The sequence below is a fragment of the Apiospora marii genome (assembly GCF_038362585.1).
Source record: "Apiospora marii strain CBS 49790 chromosome Unknown utg000005l_segment0_segment0, whole genome shotgun sequence".
NCBI lineage: Eukaryota > Fungi > Ascomycota > Sordariomycetes > Amphisphaeriales > Apiosporaceae > Apiospora > Apiospora marii.
The window spans coordinates 1,661,443-1,684,545 of NW_027117377.1; the positions used below are offsets into that span (position 1 = coordinate 1,661,443).

General features: G+C 52.7%; 7 protein-coding genes across 7 annotated transcripts; 4 read left to right on the plus strand and 3 right to left on the minus strand.

Moving 5' to 3' along the window:
• Positions 1 to 869: 869 nt before the first annotated feature.
• On the plus strand, positions 870 to 3,097 carry PG985_008412 (uncharacterized protein; the record flags this gene model as incomplete). The annotated part of the gene is made up of 2 exons (XM_066828180.1): positions 870 to 1,351; positions 1,405 to 3,097. The coding sequence occupies 2 exons, from the start codon at positions 870 to 872 to the stop codon at positions 3,095 to 3,097; spliced, it is 2,175 nt and encodes a 724-aa protein (XP_066683092.1).
• A 529-nt stretch (positions 3,098 to 3,626) lies between these two features.
• PG985_008413 (vacuolar protein sorting-associated protein 30) lies at positions 3,627 to 4,429 on the minus strand (the record flags this gene model as incomplete). The annotated part of the gene is made up of 3 exons (XM_066828181.1): positions 3,627 to 3,752; positions 3,831 to 4,322; positions 4,361 to 4,429. 3 exons carry the CDS (start codon positions 4,427 to 4,429, stop codon positions 3,627 to 3,629), a joined length of 687 nt encoding a protein of 228 aa, XP_066683093.1.
• Positions 4,430 to 5,294: 865 nt separating this feature from the next.
• Positions 5,295 to 6,879, plus strand: PG985_008414 (alanine-glyoxylate aminotransferase; the record flags this gene model as incomplete). Its single annotated transcript, XM_066828182.1, has 3 exons — positions 5,295 to 5,608; positions 5,744 to 6,728; positions 6,799 to 6,879. The coding sequence occupies 3 exons, from the start codon at positions 5,295 to 5,297 to the stop codon at positions 6,877 to 6,879; spliced, it is 1,380 nt and encodes a 459-aa protein (XP_066683094.1).
• A 2,559-nt stretch (positions 6,880 to 9,438) lies between these two features.
• PG985_008415 (exportin) lies at positions 9,439 to 12,999 on the plus strand (the record flags this gene model as incomplete). Its single annotated transcript, XM_066828183.1, has 5 exons — positions 9,439 to 9,504; positions 9,623 to 9,652; positions 9,739 to 9,811; positions 9,870 to 12,684; positions 12,756 to 12,999. The coding sequence occupies 5 exons, from the start codon at positions 9,439 to 9,441 to the stop codon at positions 12,997 to 12,999; spliced, it is 3,228 nt and encodes a 1,075-aa protein (XP_066683095.1).
• An 835-nt stretch (positions 13,000 to 13,834) lies between these two features.
• PG985_008416 (uncharacterized protein) lies at positions 13,835 to 15,196 on the minus strand (the record flags this gene model as incomplete). The annotated part of the gene is made up of 1 exon (XM_066828184.1): positions 13,835 to 15,196. The coding sequence occupies one exon, from the start codon at positions 15,194 to 15,196 to the stop codon at positions 13,835 to 13,837; it is 1,362 nt and encodes a 453-aa protein (XP_066683096.1).
• Positions 15,197 to 16,244: 1,048 nt separating this feature from the next.
• On the minus strand, positions 16,245 to 17,276 carry PG985_008417 (uncharacterized protein; the record flags this gene model as incomplete). Its single annotated transcript, XM_066828185.1, has 2 exons — positions 16,245 to 16,876; positions 17,018 to 17,276. 2 exons carry the CDS (start codon positions 17,274 to 17,276, stop codon positions 16,245 to 16,247), a joined length of 891 nt encoding a protein of 296 aa, XP_066683097.1.
• Positions 17,277 to 19,474: 2,198 nt separating this feature from the next.
• On the plus strand, positions 19,475 to 20,428 carry PG985_008418 (uncharacterized protein; the record flags this gene model as incomplete). Its single annotated transcript, XM_066828186.1, has 4 exons — positions 19,475 to 19,765; positions 19,824 to 19,871; positions 19,943 to 20,170; positions 20,231 to 20,428. The coding sequence occupies 4 exons, from the start codon at positions 19,475 to 19,477 to the stop codon at positions 20,426 to 20,428; spliced, it is 765 nt and encodes a 254-aa protein (XP_066683098.1).
• Between the last annotated feature and the right edge of the window lie 2,675 nt (positions 20,429 to 23,103).

The following is a 23,103-nucleotide window of genomic DNA, read 5'->3' on the forward strand; positions in this document are numbered from 1 at the left end:
ACGTTCGAGAATGAAAAACCGAGTCATCTTAGTAGTAATAGAGCATGGTTATACAATTACATGCTCTGCATGGTAGATCTGGGCAATTGGGGAGCCCAATGAAGCGTTCAATGTTGATGTAATCCCCTGAGCCCTATCTGGCAGTCCATTCTTTTTGTTTTCAAGCTCACTCACCCACCAGAGCTTGAGGAGTGAGGCCGAATCCATCAGCTTCATCAGGGGGCTTACCTACATGAACTCGTGGCAACAAACCCGAGGTAATGTCTCTCGCTATGCTGTTACCCCTCTCCAGTATTTCACAGAAAATAGACCGCATACCAATTGAATCAAAATGTGCACATAACTGTATTATTTTTAGCAAGTAACTAGACGCACATGCGCCGGCAAGTAACGACTTGGCATGCCATGACGCGCTGGCTCTCGACTCTCGAGCATGTGTCACGGCAGCTGTTGACAAGGACCCCAGCAGAAAGTCCTCAACCCCCCACAGCGGGACCCAGCACCAAACCTCTTTAGGCAGTGTGTTTACAACCCGAGATTGCTTTTCCTGTCTGGTTCGAGCTTCCGCCCTTCTTGCTCACAACCTTGGAAAACTTGCAATCTTCCACTCAACCACCACTGTAACACATATCTAATTTTGGACGACATTTTGTTGTCTTCGACCACCCTTTTCACCATCCATTTTCGTTCAAGCACTGAAGGAAATTTCGTCAGTAGTTTTATTACACAGACGCACTGTCAACCCCGAATTGTCACAACTTCTTTCTAGAAGCAGCTGTTGTGGGCTCGAATCGCTGCCATGGCGCGACTGAACGAGCCAATTATGCCCACAGAGAGCTTGGAAACGCGTACGCAACCTTGCCGTCACGATGTGCACAACCAAACATACTGACGAGTCTTTGTTTATAGTCAGAAGAAAATTCCTCCGCCAAAACCGAGATATCGCCAGAATCAACTCCACACAATCATTGCGCATACGAGGCCTGGAAAATGAGTGTGCTCGCATGCTATCAGAGAATCTCGACCTTCGAGGCCAAATTTTACGGTTGGAGACGGAATTGTCCGAAAGTCGCGCACAACGCATAGCCGACCATGCACTGGAGATCAAAGAAAAAATGGAAGCACAACTCTTGGAATGGGGCTCTATGCTCGCGAGTCTCGGTCACGAGCCTATCCCGAGGCACCACTCACCGAGACTGCCGAAGAAGGCGAAGACCCGTTCGAGCATTGGAATGTGTAGCTCGCCACGCTGGAGACGCCGGAATACCGAAGAGATGGAGTGGGCAGCGCAACAAGAAGGCCGGCTTCCACCGCTCTGGGAAAATAAATCGTGTCCCCGAGAAACACTCAAGTAAGCGACTTTGACTGCCCTGACAACAGTATTTACGTGCTAATGCTTTGCAGCCGGGAAGAGATCATGGCCCTGTGTGAAGAGGCGGCAGAGGACAACGATTCGCCAGACCTTGGTCCCCCACCAGTATCCCGCTTTGTCGACGAAGACCCAGTTAAGATTGATCTCCCAACCAAATCGCCCTCAGCTATTCGAGATATGTACGCCCTGGAGGATTCGCCCTCGGCACCACCCAGGAAGAGCTTGGTCGAGGTGCAGGCCGTTTCAGTGAAGAAGGTCCAAACTTTGGAGAGCATAGAAAAGGCCGAGGAAGCTCAAATGTTTTCGGATGAGAGAGAAGAGACAATGGGATCCGATCCGGCGCCTGCCGTTGAGAACGTCGAGCCAGCGCAGCCTACGAAAAAGTCGGAACCGAAAGCAACCAAGCCTATGACAACTCCCGAGCCACCGTCAGCTTCCCAAACTGCTAAAGCCGGTTTGAAGCGAAAGGCGAGTGATGAGGACGAGAAAGAAACCATGCAGCATCCCCAAAAACGAGAAGATGCGGCCAAGGCAGTCAAGGCAGCCAAAGCACAGTCTGTCAAGCCCAACACGAAGGAAGGCGTCCCGAACCGGCCGATCAAGAGTCTACCTGCTGTTAGGAGAGACGCACAGGGCACTCCGGCAAACTCTGCGGCCATCACAGCAAGCAGGACCCCTTTGAGCGCCCGAGATGCCAACGAGCCTGTCATTTCACCGAAGAAATCGACAAAGCCGGGTTTGCCCAGCGACATCGTAAAGGCGAAACCGACTGCAAAGCGCGAGGAGCAAAGCAAGGAGCGACCGGTAAAGTCGAAAAAGAAGTCGGAGGATGTACAAACCCAGGCCCCGGCTCCTGTCGAAATCAGGGCACCGGAGGAGCAGCCGGTTGCACCGATCGTTGCCACCATCGACATTGAGGCCGAAACCATGTCCGCCGACCCGGATCTCTTCGCCCCTAGTTCGCCCGAGCCGCCGGTGGCACCAAGAGAGAACCTGAGGGACACGCCCCCTCCGACCGAGATATCTAATGATGGCGAGACCAGCAGGCCTAGCCGTAGAAATAGAACTGCTGTTAGCTACGCAGAGCCGAATCTCAGGGACAAGATGCGCCGTCCCTCAAAGCAGCTACTCGACGCCGTAGCAGGCGAGGGCAAGGTGGTACGCCGGACCAGCCAGTCGAAGCAGACTGGTGACCTGTTGTCAATCAAGTCAGAGGAGAAGTCGCAGCTATGGAAGGAGATGCCATCTGCTACAACATCTTCTGCTGCGTCGGATATTGCTGCCAGCCCCCTGGCACAGAAAATGAGCCGGTCGCCACCTTCTACTGTGCTGCCCATGAGCGTGGTCACAGACAGGAAAAAGCGCAGCTCTATGGCGGCACGGGAAACCGATGTTGCCAAGTTGGATGTGGAAGGAAATGACAGCGGCGATGTTTACGATTTTCCCGACGTGTCGCCACGTGCAGACCTGAAGCGCTCGGCGCTCGAGGAGGGCAGAAAGTCTTTGAAGTCCAGGACCGTAAAGTCCGAGAAGGCAACCACTGCTCGGAGCAACAACTCGAGGAAGAGGGCATCCATGATGGCACCCAAGACGATGAAGATGATAGACTCGGAGAACATCGATGGGGATAGTTCAAACAGTTTGTCCAGCATTTCATCCGATGCAGACAGTACTGTATCGGGTAGGGACAAGTCGTCAACGCGGAGGAGGAGCATGATGCTATAAATGACGGGTTTGGTCCCGGTGCCCATGCGCCCTGGTGTTGGATACGAGAATGAAGGTGTTCTGGTGGTTTACTTTGTCTTTTCCTTTTGATATCCTGTCTCTGAACGATTAATGCTTGGATGATGCCCCCTTTGTTTCAAGAACGAGAATGAGCCAAAATGTGTTTTCAGTTACTTAGCAATAGCGTTGGAGTACAACTGTGATTTTACTCCGGTGCTTGATACCATTTATGAACTTTTGAATTCTTACTTTCAACTGATCCTTTAATTCGATGACTGCCCTTAAGAGGCCAGCTTCTGTGGGCATTCCAGTGTATTGCCTCTCATGAACCGATGATGCCGATGGTGCCGCCCTGTATGTAGGTATGGACCCGTGTCAATTGATGTCTGAAGCATTTATCTCAATACTCTGCTCCTGGTCCCATGAGCTCTCTTTTGACCTCCCTCCATTAATTGGTGGCAGTAGTTTCTTCTGTATCCCCAAACTTTCCCCAACTTCACTGGCTTGAAGTTATTGGGCCATCTCGGTATCATGACGAAGCCCCCGTGGGCTCTACGGGTTTCGTATACGTAACTTTCTCTACCGCCACATTCTCAACCCCATTCGCGTCTTTTCTCAGCTGGTAAACGTATAGCGTGAGTGAGATTCCTTGCACCTAGAGAAGAAGTGTCGAGTTAGCAAACAACCGGTTCTCGGCTCCCATGAGCATCCCAGGAGGAGCCTTTTTGCTTACATCCATCAAGCAGAAGCTCGGTACCATCTCCTCCCCCTCCTTGGTCCAGCCGGTCGTGTAGGCGCCGGTGGCGGAGCCGGGGTTGACGAAGAACTTGTCCATGTACTCGAAGGCGTCGAAGCGGTGGGTGCCGCCCCAGCAGAGAACGTCGACGTCGAGCTTGTTGGCCTCGGCCAGCAGCAGGTCGGGCTCCGTCGACACGAGCGTGAAGCCCTCGACGAAGCCCACGCGCAGCGAGCCGTGCGTCACCACCTGCGAGAGCGGCAGCGAGGTGGCCTCGACGTCGAACCGGCCCTTGACGATCTTCAGGTCCGGGGCGATGGACCGCAGGTACTCGTACGTGTGCTTGTCGGTCAGGTTGCCCAGGCAGAGGGTTTGGCCGATCTTTCCGGGGGAGAGGAGCTTCTTGAACTGTTGCGCGATGCAAATTCCAGGGTTAGCATTTGCGATCTTATCGGGGGGTACTGGTCGCGTGGAGGCATTGGCAGCCATCTGCGACGGAAGGAGAAGGATCTAGTCTGATGTCGTACCTTGGCGGGTATGTCCAGAGCTCGGTCCGGGATGTGAAGATCACCGATGACGAGAATTAGGAAGGCCATCTTTGCGAATTATCCGGCCTGGGTTTGCTGGATCACAAGAGGTGCTTTGGCGAAAGGCGGTTGAGGTGGACAACCGTCGCAGCGTTGTCAGCGCGTGTAGTGTCGAAACGATCAACCAGCGGGGCTGCAGAAGTCCGGTAGTCTGACAACGATCGGCGTGCAATCAATCCCCCAATGGCCACACCAAATCACAATATCGCCGTTGTCTGTGGTATAATGTCGATGCCGTTTGCGAATGAAGCCGGGGCGTATCAATTGTCGGTCGGTCAGCCACCAATCGTGAGCTGCGGCGTAGGATTGACGTCGACGCTCTAGCTTCTGGACCGCGCGCAATACACCCCTCTACTGTACTGCCTACAGCACCTATCTTAGCCGCCTAGTTTGAACCCCTGTCGCAGCTCAGTCAAGCTCCAACCCGGACAGGGATCCGACACCCGAAGTTGATAGCCTTGCTTCAATTGAGCTTGCCCCGAACACGGAGCTCGGCATTGAATATCGTATCGTAATCGAAAAGTTCCATAGAGATTCTTGCTGTTGACGCCTTACACAAGCCAATTACTAACCCAGATACGAAAAGTCCCCATCTCGACAGGAAGTAGGTGGACCTGTTCAAGATAGGTAGAAAGGGGCATTTGCTACGACAGATTTTAAGCAACAACCGCCTTCAACAAGCCTCCCGGGAGCTCGTTCTATTATACCGGACATCTCTCGGCTTCCCTTGTCGTCCTGCAGAAACCGTCCAAAGTTGTGCCAATTGCAGTCGCTAGATCACACACTCGCCAGACTTGGCCCGAAACAGCAAACCTAAGAGCCCATCACTGCCATTTCCCCAAGTCAAGCTTTCGGCTCTTCCACGCAAGCCAAAATGCGGAGAGTAGCTTCAAGGACAACATTGCCCCACCTCGCCGGCAGCCCCCCCTCCTCCTCCCCATTATCGCTCCATCTATCATCATCGAGCCCTTCTACCCGGTTGTCCCTGATCTCACAACATCTCTCCGGCGGCCCTCCTTCTGCTATATCCAACCCTGCCAGATCTCGCTCTATATCTCCCATACAAACTCGCCGGCTTTCATCAGCATCACAACGCAGCATGTCTTCGCAACCTGAACACCCAACCCTCCTCATCCCGGGCCCCATCGAGTTCGACGATGACGTCCTCCAGTCCATGAGCCATTATAGGTCAGTTTTAGCTCCATGCACTTTTGACAAGCTACCCGAACAGCGTCTCTGCTTATACTCTAGCTATAACCAAATGACTATACCAACCTATACTTCTCGTGCGCTGAGCTCCTACTAATACTATGTGTCTGATAGCGAGTCCCATGTCGGACCCGGCTTCGTCGCCACTTTCGGTGACACCATCTCGATGCTTCGCAAGCTCTTCCAGACTACGGACCCCTCTGCGCAACCTTTTGTCATCTCGGGATCCGGCACCCTGGGCTGGGACATTGTGGCCGCCAACCTGGTGGAGGCGGGTGAGGACGTCCTGGTTCTCAGCACCGGCTATTTTGGGGATGGCTTCGCCGACTGCTTCGAGACGTACGGCGCTAAAGTGACCAAGCTGACTGGCACCGTGGGCGGACGCCCGCAGCTTGACGAAATCGAGAAGGCACTGAAGAGCAAGAAGTTCAAGATGGTCACCGTGACCCACGTCGACACGTCTACCGGTGTATTGAGCGAGCTGGAGAACCTGTCCAAGCTGGTCAAGAGCGTGTCGCCCGAGACGCTCCTCGTGGTGGACGGAGTCTGCAGTGTCGCCTGCGAGGAGATCCAGTTCGACGCCTGGAAGCTGGACGGCGTTGTGACCGCGAGTCAGAAGGCCATCGGCTGCCCGGCCGGTCTGTCGATATCCATGTTCAGCGGCAAGGCCATCGAGGCCTTCAAGGCGCGCAAGACCCCGCCCGCCACGTACTTTGCCTCGATGAAGAACTGGATGCCGATCATGCAGAACTACGAGGCCAAGAAGCCGTCCTACTTCGCGACGCCCTCGCCGCAGCTGATCCACGCCCTGCACACCGCCCTCACCCAGATCCTGGCGAAGCCCCTGTCCGAGCGCTTTGCCACGCACCGCGAGGCCTCTGACAGGATCAAGAAGGCCGTGGCGGATATGGGCCTCAAGCAGGTCGCCGCGAACCCCGAGGACCAGGCTCACGGCATGACGGCCATCTACTTGCCCGAGACCGTCAAGGCGACCGACTTGCTGCCGAAGCTGGCCAAGGCCGGTGTCGTCTGGGCTGGTGGTATCCACAAGGAAATCGCACCCAAGTATGTGCGGTTCGGACATATGGGAGTTAGCGTGGTAAGTACACAATCTTCTACCTTATACTCAACATCTTTCCCAGGAATGCATGCTAATTGGTTTTTTCTAGACGGATCCTGCCAGGAAGGATATTGACAAGGCTCTCAAGGCTCTGTCAAATGGCCTTACAGAGTGCGGTTACAAGGCATAAGCTGAAATGCGACACAGACTGCGGACCAGGACAGTTGGGATAAAAGGACCATGTACATTCTGGCTCGTGATAGAAAGGTAGAACAAAATTAAATGTCCGAATCCAGGCGCTCCAAGAGCTGCTTGTTAGCTCATGCTTCGTTATCTGTAACCGGGGACATCATTATCACGCCCGCCTTAAAGGGAAACCACATCTCCTTCAACTGCCTCGGAATTGGAAACTCTGGTAGGTCGACATATCTGGGCTTATTTCACTGCTGCACTGCGACTATAGATGCAACAGGTGGATCGACTGTCGACCCGTTATGTCGAGTCTAAGTGAGCCAATGCTTGTGAGACAAGGGGGGGTATTGATTTATATGCCTTGTAAGTGCTGGGTATCAATCTTTAGCTATTGGTGTAACGTCGAAGAGCAGACGCTCAAGGTGGGCCCAACTTGGCAGAATACATCTAGTATTATAAATCGGACAGAGCAAGTGTATGCACGACATCCGTTCTGGTTTGGAAAATAACTCTCTAGAACCACATAAAATCTTGTATTTTGGAGGTGTGGAGGTGGACACCAGGGGCTCCGGCCTTACTACAAAGATCCTATGCTCGCGAACTCGCGAGGTCGAACGGAATGTGAGAGATCCGGCGGCGCGGCGGCCAGGGAGATCCACAGACGGACCACCTGGAGTCACCGATGGACACCTGAGTATCCGCAATGTTCCGGTTCACGGACCGTTTGGGCGTGGTTTAAGCGAAAACAACAGTTGATTCTTGGGCAGCCGTACGGGAGGGACGGCTAAAAGCAGCGAGTATGGATGTTGCTTGATCATTTCGGCGTTAAGGAAACTGTCGTTGCTGCCCGAGTTATCGAAAGATGCTTTGCAGCCACCTGCGATAGCTCGTATCTCATTAGTTGCTGTTTCTGTCTTGAGTTGTTCTGTATGATATACATGTGTATACTACACATACTAGGTGCCTACAGCATAGTTATTTAATATGCTAGAAGATCTATACACTCTACGAATCAACTAGCTGTAAATAATGCGTATAAATACTATTCTTCCAGTACAGCAAAATGAAGCTGGCTTGGAAAGCAATCGCTCCGAGAGAGGTTCATGCAGTATCCGTGTGGCCTGCAGTGTGATGAGAAATTAAGCTCACCCGCTAGGCTGCAGCAGTATCATGATATCATCTTATGAGGTGTGTAAGTGATACCAGCATCTGCTTATGAAGCAAGCTGCTAACCAAGCCAGAACCACTCTTTTCAGAGAGATTATTGATAGGAGATGATGGTGATGGTTGGGCAGCCGAAACCTCTATAACATATTTAAAAAGAAACAGATGTATCGGGATACATGTTCAACGCAACCTGATATCTTTTGTTATGTTGTAAACAATGCACCTGGTGCCTGAGGGAGATGAACGAGGCGGCCTTCTAAGACGGTTTGGGACCAATTACTAACAGAATAATCGGACCTAGCAATCCCAATAGCTTGGGTGGATCAAGAGAGGGGCCTAGAAACGTCGTCACCTAGGTAGGTCGTGATTCAATGAGGGGCAGAAAGAGGGTTGTCATTAAAAGCGCGCGAGCGAGAGTGAGCGAACTCAGTAGCGCCTCTGACAAGACTCCGGAGGACTAACCAGATCCAGCACTACAGGATAGGTAGGTGTGCTGCCAACACTCATATTCGGGCATTGACAAAGGGAATAAGACATTCGCTCGAATAAAACGATTACTCGAAATATAATGAGTCGACTCTGTCTTGTTTATGTACTCGATTGTTGTGACATCTGCTGCCGACTGGGTCAAGGCTGGATGTTGGTTTTTGTTGGTGAAATTGGTTAGTTGAGAGTCTCTGGTGAGCTCTCATGTTTATTCACCACCACGACACCTGTAGGATAAACATGTCAATTATCCCAGGAACTCAGCCGCTTCTGTATTGCTTCTGGTAAATCAGATCGTACCAATCACGTACGAAATTGGAATACCCTCTGGATGTGACCTGGACACCGCCGAATGAACCACTACAATTGATGGTTGTTCCGTTGACATAATATTTTGAAGCCCGTCCGTCTGTCTGCCTGTCTGCTGTCAATTGGAGATTAATCAGCCCGCCCGCTGCCCGCCTGCCCACCTTGCCGTGTGTGCCCCTCACTTTTTCTGCGCTGCTTCTACCAACTACGCGCTGCCTCCATGCACCACTGCTAAGGTCACTGCTGAGCAACTGAGAGTGACTTCAGACGAAGCGACTCCACCAAAAGCCACCACTACCGCGACCTACCCGCCTCTTTCTTTGATTCGGATTTTGATACCAGCTGCTGCTACTGCTGCTGCTTCTGCTTTGCAATTTCACGAACTTTCCTCCACACTTTGCCTGACCGTAACTTCGACACTTTTTTTTCCCTTTCGCATCCAGGCCAGCACTACCAAACCACTGCATACTTTGCAGCATCTTTTCTGCACCCCTCACGACGGCCGCGCCTCGGCAAGCTCCCTCGTCTTTACCTCACTACTTCGGCGGGCGCGTACCTTAACCTCGACCTTTCGTCTTCACATCCTCCATCCACCATGGCGCCCACGATCGAGGAGCTGGACGTCATGGTCCGCTCCTTTTACGAGGGCCGCGGCGAACAGGTACGCCATTGCTTTCCCTGTTCCCCCAATTCCGAACGTCGTTATCGGCTTTGCGCCCCTCGCAATCTGATCTGCAGAAGACCAAAGTACTGACTTTTTGGATCTTCCCCGCCTCTAGCAAAAAGCTGCACAAGCCGCCCTGAACCAGGTAAGCCACTCCCCTGCTCCCTCTCTTGTGTAATGAAATGGACATGCTCTCGAACTCGGCAGCTAATTGATTGTTTGTGTGCCTAGTTCAAAGAAGACCCCGATGCATGGCTACTCGTCGACAAGATCCTAACCGATGCTTCATATCCGCAAACCAAGTGTAAGGGAATTAACGCTGCTTCGCCGTTGGAGTCGTGGTGAGACTAACAAGTCCCTAGATCTTGGTCTCCAAGTCCTCGACCATGTTATCATGACAAGATGGAAGGTGCTCCCCCGCGAACAATGTCTGGGAATCCGTAACTTTGTCGGCCAGAGCATCGTCGACTGCTCCAGCACCGAGGAGTCCCTCAAGAGCCAACGCACCCTGCTCAACAAGCTGAACCTGGTGCTCATCTCCATATTGAAGCAAGAATGGCCGCACAACTGGCCTACCTTTATCAACGAGATCATTGGGTCTTGCCAAATAAGTCTCTCCATCTGCGAGAACAACATGATCATCCTCCGCCTGCTGTCTGAGGAGGTATTCGACTACTCGGCAGACCAGATGACCTCGGCCAAGACGAGGAATCTTAAGACCACCATGTGCAACGAGTTCTCCCAGATCTTCCAACTCTGCCAAGAGATTCTTACGACAGCGAATCAGCCCACCCTGATCAAGGCGACGCTCGAGACCTTATTACGCTTCTGCAACTGGATCCCCCTGGGCTACATCTTCGAGACCCCCCTGATCGACACTCTGCGCACACGATTCCTCGAGGTCCCAGAGTTTCGAAACGTGACTTTGCAGGTGTTCACCGAGATTGGAGGCTTGACAACAGCTGCCCACGGCCAACCGAATGCCTACAGCGAACAGCTGGTCAAGATGTTCTGCGAAGTTCTCACCACTATTGCGACTATCATCCCGCTCGAGCTCGACCTGAAAAGCACGTACCCTCAAAGTAACTCGAGAGATCAGGAGTTCATACAGAATCTGGCACTCTTCTTGTGCAACTTCTTCGGGCAGCACGTCGGTCTTATCGAACATCTCCCGAACCGTGATTACCTAACCCATGGCCACTTCTACTTGATCCGTATCTCGCAGATTGAGGATCGGGAGATTTTCAAGATTTGCCTCGACTATTGGCTTAAGCTGGTCCAGGAACTCTACGAGGAGATGCAAGCTGCGCCCATGAACGAGATGGCCCCCTTGTTGATGGCGAACTCGGGAGCTCTCGACCCTAGCAGATTGAACCAGCTTCCCCTTCGGATGCACAAATACAAGGAGGTTCTGTCGAATCTGCGCGTGGTCATGATCGAAAAGATGGTGCGACCCGAAGAAGTCCTCATTGTCGAGAACGACGAGGGTGAGATTGTGCGAGAATTCGTCAAGGAGAGCGACACTGTTCAGCTGTACAAGACAATTCGGGAGTGTCTTGTATACCTGACACATCTTGATGTCAACGATACTGAGCAGATCATGACGGACAAGCTGCAGAAACAGGTTGATGGCAGTGAGTGGTCTTGGCACAACTGCAACGTCCTGTGTTGGGCCATTGGCTCTATTTCACTGGCCATGAATGAAGAGACGGAGAAGCGTTTCCTTGTCACTGTCATCAAGGATCTGCTCGGCCTGACCGAGATGAAGCGCGGCAAAGACAACAAGGCGGTTGTCGCTAGCAACATCATGTACATTGTCGGGCAGTATCCCCGGTTCCTGAAGGCTCACTGGAAGTTCCTTAAGACGGTGGTCAACAAGCTCTTCGAGTTCATGCATGAATCTCACGAGGGTGTTCAGGATATGGCTTGCGATACCTTTATCAAGATCGCTCGTCAATGCCGACGTCACTTCGTGGCGCTCCAGCCCAACGAGAACGAGCCGTTCATCGAGGAGATCGTCAAGAATCTCCCCAGAATCACGTGCGATCTGACCCCCCAGCAGGTCCATACTTTCTACGAGGCGTGTGGATATATGGTGAACGCACAGGGTAACAAGCACATGCAAGAGCGTCTGCTTGCTGACTTGATGGGAGCTCCTAACGCGGCTTGGGATGAGATCATCCGGGCCGCTACTGCAGACCCTACCGTCCTCCAGGACTCGGAAACGATTAAGATCATCGGAAACATCATGAAGACCAACGTATCAGCATGCTCATCGGTTGGCCCCTACTTCTACCCTCAGATTGGCCGCATCTACCTCGACATGCTTCAGATGTACCGTGCCACAAGTCAGCTTATTTCGGAAGCTGTGGCTCGTGATGGCGACCTGGCCCCTCGGATGCCTAAGGTCCGAGGACTTCGAACGATCAAGAAGGAAATCCTCAAGTTGATTGAGACGTACGTCGACAAGGCCGAGGATCTGCAGTCCGTTCGCCAGCAGATGGTTCCTCAGCTGCTGGATTCGGTGTTGGTTGACTACAACCGCAACGTCCCGGGCGCGAGAGACGCGGAGGTGCTCAAGGCCATGTCCACCATCATCTCGAAGCTTACTGGACTGATGGAGGACCAAGTCCCCGTCATCATGCAGAACGTCTTCGAGTGCACACTGGACATGATCAACAAGGACTTTTCCGAGTTCCCGGAGCATCGCGTCGAGTTCTTCAACCTGCTCCGTGCTATCAACCTTCACTGCTTCCCTGCCTTGCTGAAGCTGGACAACCGCCAGTTCAAGTTTGTCATTGACGCTTGCATGTGGGCCAGCAAGCACGATAACCGTGATGTTGAGGGCGCCGGTCTTAACATGTGCCTTGAGCTCATCAATAACATCGCCGAGAAGACTGATGTCCAGACGGCCAACGCCTTCTTCCAACAGTTCTTTATTACGATCCTTCAGGACGTTTTCTTCGTCCTCACAGACCCTGATCACAAGGCTGGCTTCAAGACGCAATCGATGCTTCTCATGAAGCTATTCAACTTCGTCCAGCCGGCCGAGGGCGGCACTCCCAAGATCCAGGGACCTGTATATACCGATCAGGCCCCTACTGGCACGTCGAACCGTGATTTCCTCATTAACTTTGTTGGAACATTATTGAGCAAGGCGTTCGGCAATCTCCAAGTGTAAGTTTTCTTTTTCTTTGTTCCGTTCCATCCCTCACTCTTTCCATCAACATTACTGACTCCTGAATTAGTGCCCAGATCAACATCTTCATCGAAGGCCTTTTCACGCTTAACAATCAGTATGATAAGTTCCGACTGAACCTGCGTGACTTCCTCATCTCCCTCAAGGAATACGCCGGCGATAACGCGGATCTCTATGCTGTCGAGAAGGAGCAGGAGGTCAGGGACAACCTGAAGGCCGATCGTGAGCGGCGGTCAAAGGTCGGAGGTCTGCTCAAGCCATCCGAGATCGAGATCGATGACGATGAACTGTGAGGCTGTGGATTTTCTCTATTTTCGGCGTGTGTGATACCAGAATAATATAACTCAGAAGGCACTTTTGAGGACGATGATGATTACTACGTTTTTCTTCTTCGGGTGGTGGAATACCCATCAGAATCAACGACGCCTCTGACCCACATTGGGCTACTTTTGCTAGCCAACGATGGAAAAAGAAAAAAGGGGAGGAACTGAGATAGTGATTGGTCCATTATGATGTGGACTTGAAGCATGCTAAATGCCAGGCCAAGATTACACGAGTGGGCTGTCATTGCTCTTAGTAAATAGATGACAATAGGCATTCTTGAGTTGGTGGCAATAAATCTCGACTACTCCATTTACGGTGAAAGCTCTGTTTGCATAAAGTGTAATATTACTCTCCGTAGATGATCGATACCTCCAGCTTGTTCAACCAGATATAAAAGTACTCACTGAAATAAATGTCTGGTCCCAACGTTATACTTACATTCTTCGTGATCTTATTGTACACAGACGGAATAACGAAGGCGTATCCTTGTGTAGAGCAACCAAGGTAGACTGGGTTGCTTTGGCCTGAGAGCCTCGGGCCAAACATCGGCACATCAAACTGTGCAGTGAGATGTCACGCGGAGAGGTCTGTATAGCCAAGAACTACTTTCGGCTGGCTTTTTTTGGAGTGCAGTTGGGTTAACCTGTCTTTTGCCTCTATTCCCTCCCCTTAGAAAGAGTACTACGGGGTGTACTCTCTTCTTCCCCCCAAACATTCATTACCTCGCCATCATCTAGATATGTAGGTTCTCCATCAAACCTCTCCAATCGACCAAAGTTCCCGCAACGCCTGCGCCCCTTTTTCTTATGCCGCGCCATGGAGATATCTTCCCAGCGCATCGTGCAACTCCCGGTAATCGTTTCCCCGCGAGCCGCTACCATTCGAGGTGTACGTGGAGGCGGCGGCGTTGGCGGAGGGCTGTCCCGTGACCACGCTCTCGAGCTCGTCCTCGGTGATGAGCTTGAACTGCACGTCGGCCATGCGCGACTTGACGATGCTGCCCCGGTACCAGTCAGTCCAGATCTTCTGCACCACGTTCTCGGGTTCTTCCGGTTCCTCCTCCTCGCGCTGCTCCGCCGAACCTCCTGCGGGCCCGCCGCCGCCGCCGCCACCGTTTTCGCTCTGACGCTGCTGTCGTTCCTGGTGGCGCTGGGACTGCGGCATGTGGCCAAAGTCCCGCTGCTGGTCCCATTCGCCTCGGTGGCCTTTGACTAGGGGCTCTGTGCCGCCGAGAAGGGCGTGGGTCCACTCGTCGCCGGGCGTGACGCATACCAAGACATGCGGTTGCTGCGGCTGTTGTTGTTGATCTGCTGTCCTAGCACTGCTACTACCGTTGTCGCCATCTGCTGTGGAGGCAGTAGCCGTGGTCGTGGCCGTCGGCGTGGGCGTGGGCGCGGGCGTCGCTGTGCTGCACAGGGGGAACCGGTCCACGACGTGAAACAGCGAGCCGAAGATCTGCTGGCTGCCCGTCTCGCCATACTTGAGGGCGGAGAAGGCGACGGCGACGCAGCGGACGCGCTCCGTGTCCTCCTTGCGCAGGAAGTACGTCATGGGCGAGTTGAAGCCGAAGGAGTCGTAGGGCTCGAGCTCGCCGAGCAGGTACAGGGCGTCGCGCTCAAAGTTGAAGTAGACGCGCGGATGCGACCAGGTCGGCATACCACCATCACCACTACTCCTACGGCGGGAACCTCGACCTCCTCCTGTTGCAGCGTCGTCTACGACCGGCGACCCGGAGAGGTACGCGGACCCGTTTTGGTGGTGGTGGGTCGAGTCCCCGTTCAGGGAGGCGAAGACGAGGGGCACCTTCCAGCTGAAGGTCAGCGAGTAGTGCCGCTCGAGGGCCCGGGCCCGGGCCTCGTGGTTGGCGTGCAGGATGGCGGGCACGAAGCGGCAGGCGCGGCGCGAGCTGAGCTCCTTGAGCTGCTGCGCTTCCGTAGCGCCTTGGTCGCCTTCCCCCTCGGCGTCCAGGCCCCGCGTGATGCAGGAGGCCAGGACGATGCGCGGGACGGAGGCGGCGAAGTCCCAGATCTTGAGGCGCAGCTCGGGCGGGAGGGAGGAGAAGAGAGTGAACGTGGGTGAATCCTCCTCACGGCCGGTTGGTGCGGTGGCAGTGGCAGGGCTGCCGTCGCTGGTGACTTGAAACTTGATGCGAAACCTGCACGCCATGTTGTTTGCAAGTGTGTCTGTCCAGCTAGCCGGATGCGCGAATAGTTTAGCTCTAGACCCAACCCAGGGCCGTGGTGTTCGAGATAGAACAAAGACGACTGGTGATTATATCGAGGCTAGCAACCCCTGCCTGCTGTGCATATGTATATATGCAAGTCTAGAAGCGGGACGATTGCGGTCTTTTTTTATCTGTGTTGAACGTTCCACTCAGTGGCTCAAGGAAAAGAAAGGACGGGATGTTTGTTTGCTAAAATCAGATGCTGGAAAGCGACAAATAGAAAAACAGATAGACCAATAGCTTCCTGCCCATACCACGTCACCTTTCGCGCGCAATGTATAACAAGAGAGTAGTAGTATGCATGAGCAAGTGCCAGTGCAAGTTCGGGTCGTTTCTATCCTGGGTAGGTAGCAGTAGCAGTAGCAGCAGGGGTGGATGGATGGATAGGATGGATAGGATGGGTTTCTTCGTTTGGCATCTGATTGGCGCCGGTCGACGAAACGAACGAAGTGACGTCGAAACTCAAGCTGGCTGTTGCTGTTGCTGTGGGGTTCCGAATTCCCGGGAATGGCGCGCGCGGGACGCTAGCTCCAGTCTACAAGTCTCTCTCTACCCGGCATTCCATTTATGGTAACCATCCGATTAGATCCGGTTGCTTTTCACGATAAACAAAGTGGGCTATAATGGAGGCCATCCAGTTCTGTGTCAGAGGACACCTGCAAGTCGTGCATGCAGTAGTCCTGCTCTCCTGGTCTTTGAAGTCTATATCTATCTAATATCAACAACGAGTCGGTTTCACTGCGGAAGGCATCGATTTGTTGCAATGTTTGCCCACAAAGTCACAAATAAAAGCAGATTGTAACACTTGATAGCTTATCTGCTTCATGATACTATCTTGGTCTGAGTGGTGACGTCTATAAGACTAATACTGGATATAATCCACCAGCCTCTATTATGTACAATGCATGCCGCGGGAGGTCCGGGCTAGGAGGGTTCATCGCCGTGGTTCTTCTCTGCCACTATGCAACCACCTCGGGGTATCATTTTGCTTCACCGTAATCTAGGATCCCTACGATCCCGTCTGTCATTCCGGATCATCATGGGACAAGCGCCCTGCGGCGGTCGTCCTTTGATGCCACCCAAGAGCCAGTCTGCGAGGTGGACAACCTTGGCGCCGACACCCTTCTCCCACTCGCTATTGTGATTTTGGTCGACATGCTCGATCGTGTGGCTGATGATGCGCCCTTCCCCATCGAATTCGAAGATGAAAAGTCCCGTAAACTCCTTCTTGGAACCCGAGCTCAGGGTGCCTCGCAGGGCGTGGTCGAGGTTGTGCTCTCCTTGCTGGGCCAAACTTGCACCGGACTTGTTGTTGCCCGCCGTCCTCCATTTGACCACCAGCTGCTCATCGTAGGCGCCGCATCTCCTGGGGGAATAGTATAACGGTTGCGTCGTCATGCGCTCCGACAGTATTTCCAGTCGTAGGTTGCCGATGATCGGCACGCGGTTCCATGCTATCGGCGAAGTCCACAGAGCTGCTATGTAACCAACCCTCCCGGAAACGGCCGGCAGGTACGGGTGCGTCGAGGGGAACAGGTGGAGAGAGATGTTGGGGGCGAGGATCTCTTGGGGCAGTGGCGACTGCAACAGCGAAGGAAGCCGTTCATGCAAAATTCGTAGGGCTGTGACAAATCGTTAGCCGGTTATTCGGACCACCTATCGCAAACAGCAATAATTCAATCTGCTTTCTAGAGAGACATACTTCTTCCGAGCTTCGCCCTGCGATCACCCCCCCCCTCCCCTTCCTCCGTTTGCGCTGAGACGGGCAATGGTTGTGGAATCGAACCATATGGGCGACGGATCGTGATGCGATATCGGCGGGGTAGGCGCAGGTACGGTAGCAAGAGGCAGCTGGACAGGTTTTGAGAGCGCCAGCGGCGCCGAAGCTATCACGGACGAGTTGGCAGGCGAAGAAGCAGCATATGATTGTGACGACACCGCTGGTCTAATCAGGTGCTTGGCGCGAGAGGCAGAGCTCAAAACTTGGGGCGGCGTCCGAAAGAAGCCACTGGGGAGAGACATGGGATCTGAGCCTCGAAGGCGCAATCGTGGGTGATGACTGGCATTAATCCGGTTCGGTAGTAGTATGAGCAGGAATGCGCCGTAGTCATCCGGCAGCAGACGCAGTTTAGTCAGTCTTCTAGCAGAGAATGAGCAGGTAGGCGAAAATCGAATTTGAGAGAAGCATTTATAGGGAAATTGACTACATATGATGTAAGTGAAGCTTCTCGGTTACTCTGGGCGGCCAGTCCCATGTTTGCATGTTTCCTCGCTTTTTGACTTCCCGCCGTGAGAAGGTTGCCAGCTCCAAAAATTTGGGTAGCGCAATGGCAATGGCACGACAGTCAAACGAACGGTGGTCATCAATTCAATGGACCCACTCCACTTCTCAAGGAATCCTCCGCGCGGGCGATCAACCGGGACTACGGGAAGATGGGGTTCCCTTCCAGCACTCTTTCTGAGTGCTCTTCTAGAAGCATCAATACGGCACTATATATAAGTACATTTAGGTATGTATATATATCATGGCGTTCCAGCCCCTTTATTGGACTATAGGGGTACTATGTATACATTGGAAGAGGCTCTGCATTCATGTAATTGCCTACCCAGTCAAGTAATGTCGAGAGCATTTGCAACCCAAACACCAAGCGGAACATACGGGATTCGACAAGTGGCGGCATAAAGAGCGGTTATCTTGGCTGACATACCTAACACACAACAGTGGTCGCTTTGTCTTGAGGTGGCAAAAGAAAGGTTCTTCGAGAACATGGACGACATGAAGCATTGCACTGGGTGGATGTGTCTCCTGCCAGGTCATGGTTAAATCTATCCGATACATACGATCGATCTCGCTATTCGATGCTGCTCTCTGTGCCTTCGAGAGTTGCCAACCGTCAGCATTGAGTAAAGCTGACTCGAAACCGGCCGGTGACATGTTCAGCCACCTGACTGTGAACCTTGGGCAGACGCGAAGCCTACTTATGTATGTAGGTACGACTTGCACCCCTTTTGCACCTCCTGATTGGTGCACCCAGAGACGGCGTGGCGTGCGAGGGCCTCGTGACCCCGTTGGCCGTATTCGCAGGCTTGTAAGGCCCTTTCCAAGGGCTAACAGGCGGTATTTCAGGAGGTGGGAGGTGGTTTGGTTTGGTTTAAGTTGAACTTGCTCCCAGTAAATCAAATCATGACCCAGAAACACAGTGGAAGTGGGGGCGGCATGGCCCACCGTCCGACCCTCTCTGCCTTCTGGACTGTCCTTGACACTCCCTGACGCATCAGCCTACACGCCTAGCGTGCTAGTAGGCGGTGTTCTGTTCAACCGGCTGCCCTGCCTGTGCTTCTGGCTCCCAGTGCCTGTGCTTTGGTGCTTGGGTATGCGTTGTCTGTTGACTGCGTCTGCCTCTGCCTTTTTTTCTGGCGTCCGTGTCTCTGAAAAAAGGGTACTTGCCTACCACTGGACTCATGCTGCTGACTTGATTGAAAGTCAGGCGCATGCTCTCTCTTGCTTCCTTCTCTTTCTTAACCTACCTCATCTTATCTCCATCCTCCTCTGGTTTATACAAAAGTTACATCATTGAAGATAAAGAGCCATCCAGCATCATTTAAAAGTTAGCCAGCCAGCCTGTGCCGTCGTATTTGAACCCCTCGAAAGGCCCATTCAAAAGCTGTTGTGCCTTGTCGACCCCCCGTAAACTCATTAACGTAAAGTTCCACAGCAACCGGGACCCCCTTTGACTTGCCGCTACCGCCTTCCTTTCCGTGTTTCGTTGGCTTATCATCCTCCGTTCCAACTTCAACACCAAACTTGCCATCCGCATCTAATATCTGCATCCTCTGCATCCGCATCGTCACCCGCCAAGATGAATCCTGAGTAGTATGTCTTCTTCTGTCCTCCAGCACCTGCTGCCAGCATCTGCCAGATGCTGGCTACATCGCCGACTCCCTCGTCGGCGGCCGTCGAGAGAGCAAGCACTGACCGCGTACAGAGTTACCTTCTTCTTCTTGACCCCTCGTTCGACGCTGCGCGCCCCTCCATTCCGGAATTCAATAGAAGATGCGCTGCCTAAAGCATCTGGTGGTCACTCGAGCCTCACTCTTGTGTGTTTCTCGATCGACACCTATTTCTAGGCGGTTGCAAAACACAACCAACTCAACTTGCCACAACCCGCATCACCGTCATTTTCCACCACTACCACACGACAACACCGCATCCCTTCACCATGGCTGATCAGAGCGATGACGATCTCCGGGTTGAGGTCTTGGTAGACCCTCCCATCTTTACAGATGCGGTTTGGGTTGGTGATGCCAAGAACCGCCTGGACGAGAAGCCGGTTTTCCGCACCAACAATCAGAAGCATGATGCTGACCTGGATGCCGATGTCTACAGATACGACTACCTTTTCAAGCTGTTGCTGATTGGTGACTCTGGTGTCGGCAAGTCCTGCTTGCTGCTGCGATTCGCGGATGACACTTACACCGAGTCTTACATCTCCACCATTGGTGTCGATTTCGTAAGGAGCCTTGTTTATTGCCTACCTGTTGGCCCGTGTCAAACTGACAACATTATAGAAAATCCGCACCATCGAGCTCGATGGCAAGACCGTGAAGCTCCAGATTGTAAGTGCCACTGCGCCGATGCGCTCTGTCGTTTCCAACGAGATCCCTCGTACTGACATGTGACATTGCAGTGGGACACCGCCGGCCAGGAGCGTTTCCGAACCATCACCTCCTCTTACTACCGTGGCGCCCACGGTATCTGCGTTGTCTACGATGTGACCGATATGGACTCATTCAACAACGTCAAGCAGTGGCTGCAGGAGATCGACCGCTATGCTACCGAGGGTGTCAACAAGCTTCTCGTCGGCAACAAGAGCGATATGTCCGACAAGAAGGTTGTCGAGTACACCGTCGCTAAGGTAGGGCAAAACCTCTACGTCTAGCAAGTTAAGTCGCACGTTACTGACATATTTTTATAGGAGTTCGCCGACAGCCTGGGCATCCCCTTCCTCGAGACCTCGGCCAAGAACGCCTCCAACGTCGAGCAGGCTTTCTTGACCATGGCCCGCCAGATCAAGGAGCGCATGGGTACCCAAGCCACGACCAACACCAAGCCCGGCGTCCAGGTTGGTCCCGGCCACAGCGTCTCTTCGTCGTCCAGCGGCGGCTGCTGCTAAGAGAGACACGATTCTTCTTCACGATACCCGATCACGTCCGCTTTCTACGTCCACCTTGCGTCTTGATTTTTCCTGGAGTAAACTGGTAATTGCAGGCATTGCGAAGGGTTGACTCGATGGTTGGCAAACTGGAGGGCAGATATGGTTTTCCACTTTTCGCCTTTGATGCGAAATAGACGATTTTCCCTACGACAGGATCCTCATGAGTTATAGCAAATCTGACTCTGCCGACTTGGCCAAGTTTGTTACCAGTGTTACGCGAAATGGGAAATGTGAAGAGCGAGCTGAACGAGCACGGGTAATTGTGTGAGAGCAAAGCGTGCACGAATATGGCGGCGGCACCTGGTATTCTGATCGAGAGATTGACTTGTTCGACTAGACTTGGCCGAGATGTTTTGATGTCCTTTTTGTCCCCGGCGACTCTGCATAGGGAAAGCTGCAAGTTGGAGAGAGGGATCTCTCATTTTGGGATTTTCTGTGCGTGTACGTATGACTTGCTAGCAGGCGTAAGGAGTGAGATGGGTGAGGGAATGACAGACATAATTAGGTAGACAACACCAAATCCTCATTCGCTCAGCATCATTGTTATATGATCCATGGCCTGGTCCCTCTAACCAGAACGCATCCGAACCTGGTAGACGTGGGTTTATCAAGCGAGATCTAGGTTGGTGATGAATATGTTTTTTTTGTAATGGATTTGGTAGACAGCCCTGCATCTCAACGTGAGGGGGGTCTGTGTGTTTGCTTCCCCTTGACCATGGGAGGTTTTTGCCTGTCCATGATGATAGCATGCCATATTTTGTTGCATTTATGCGGACTTTCCTTGCTGGTGGTGGATTCTTGCTTCCCAGACGTTGGGTTGATTGATTTAGATATCTGGCTCTTGTTATCAGTATCAAGATCCTTCGAAGTCAAGCACAGTCCGCCAGCCAGCTTGCCTCCCATGTTGGAGCATATTAGCTAATGCTGAGGGTTGGTTGCGCTCGTTATTTATAGAGGTAGTAGGGGGGCAGTGGACTGCCATGTCGTCAAAATCGACAATTCGAGCAATTTTCTTGTCTCTGTGTAGTCCATGCAGTGCCTGTCGTTACACGCTTCCTATCTATAGGGTATGAAGTCGAGATGACAGTCATGAACCAGTACGGAGTTTCATGGCTTCCCCCATTTTCAGGAGCAAGCATAGTAAGTGCCAATAGCAAGAAAGCGGCAATGTATGTACTGTTTTTCTCACGCGCCTTTCTGAGGCAGACTGACACCAGCGTATAATAAATACAGACATGTCATCTCTCGAACGGGCTATTTCGGGTTTCATGTGTATTGATCCCCTCATAGGAACGAGCATCGTATGGAGATACTGCTCGGGAGTAGCAGGCCTGATCTGCGTCCCACCAATATCATGGCAACGAGGTCTCTCATCTTCTTGTCAACATTTGTCTCGCTTTATACATATCGTCTTTATTGAGCGAAGAGTAGACAAGTCCTATAATTTGAGTGGAAGAGGATACGAAACACATGCTTGGCTGAGCTGGAGTCGGATACCCCAAATTGGTGTGCCTCCGTGGATCGGATATATGTCTATATCCAGGGTGCTCGGGACGCTTGTAGCGGAATCCGAGTCTGTTCTGCTTGCACGAATATCTAGGTCGGTAGATAGTACTCTTCAAAATTAACCTGGGGCGGCAATGAGGTGAGCCGTCGTCATTCCGTTGCCGGCGTTCCTATGCTGATCCTTTAGGTAGGCATGCTACATTTTCGAGATCTCTCCGGCCATCAAGCGAGATCGTCGAAAGTCCCGCGACTTGGTGCATATACTACAATCGTTCTCCACGTATGTCGGTGTCGTGCTTTTCTTCTAGGCTGGGTATAAGCCTATCGCCGTGCCTCGAGATTCAGAGTTCCATTCGGTTCCGGCGTGAGTGGCAGACAAAGTCCTTCCGCCAAGCGACACGTGATACTGGGCGCCTGGGCGACCTCTCGGGGAGTTGACCGAAATCGTCATAATGCAAATCTGCCCGCGCTTCTTCCACTGTCATGGGGAAGGTTGGCCGTCTTATCCTCCCCGTTTCTGGTGCCGAGTCCGAGCTAGTTCAAACGTCGATCTGATTTGGGTCCAGCTTTCCAACTAGAATATGTACAGATACATGAGATGGTGCAATCGACATCCAGCATCGGGTTCCGCATGTTCAAGGGGATACGGATAGGAAAGATATGAAGGAGTTAGTTCACAGGCTTCTTATCCAGGACATCTCCGCCTCCGCCTTTTACTTGACGTCTGCGACCAAAACGCCCAAGTGAAGATGCAATGTAACAATGCTTGATCGATAAACACGATGCCTACCGATATATCCTTAATAAGCCGATAGTGAGAACCACGTTGCATGTAGTTGGAAGCACCCCGCAATTGCCATGATGTTGGCTCTGGGCTTGGCGACGACCAGAGACCCCAATTATGCAGACATCTCCATCAATGATGGTCACCCCGACACCCGGTCATCCGGCCCCACCTCGCCCTTCTTTCCACTGCTACCTACCCTGCTGCTGCTGCTGCTACGTCGAGGCAAGTAAGGTTATCTAGCAGCGTACGTCAAGCAGTACATACATGCGTACTGCCTGCCTACCTGGGCCTACATAAAGGGAATCAACTGTCTGCTTACTTCTGTCAGCAGGTACGTCCG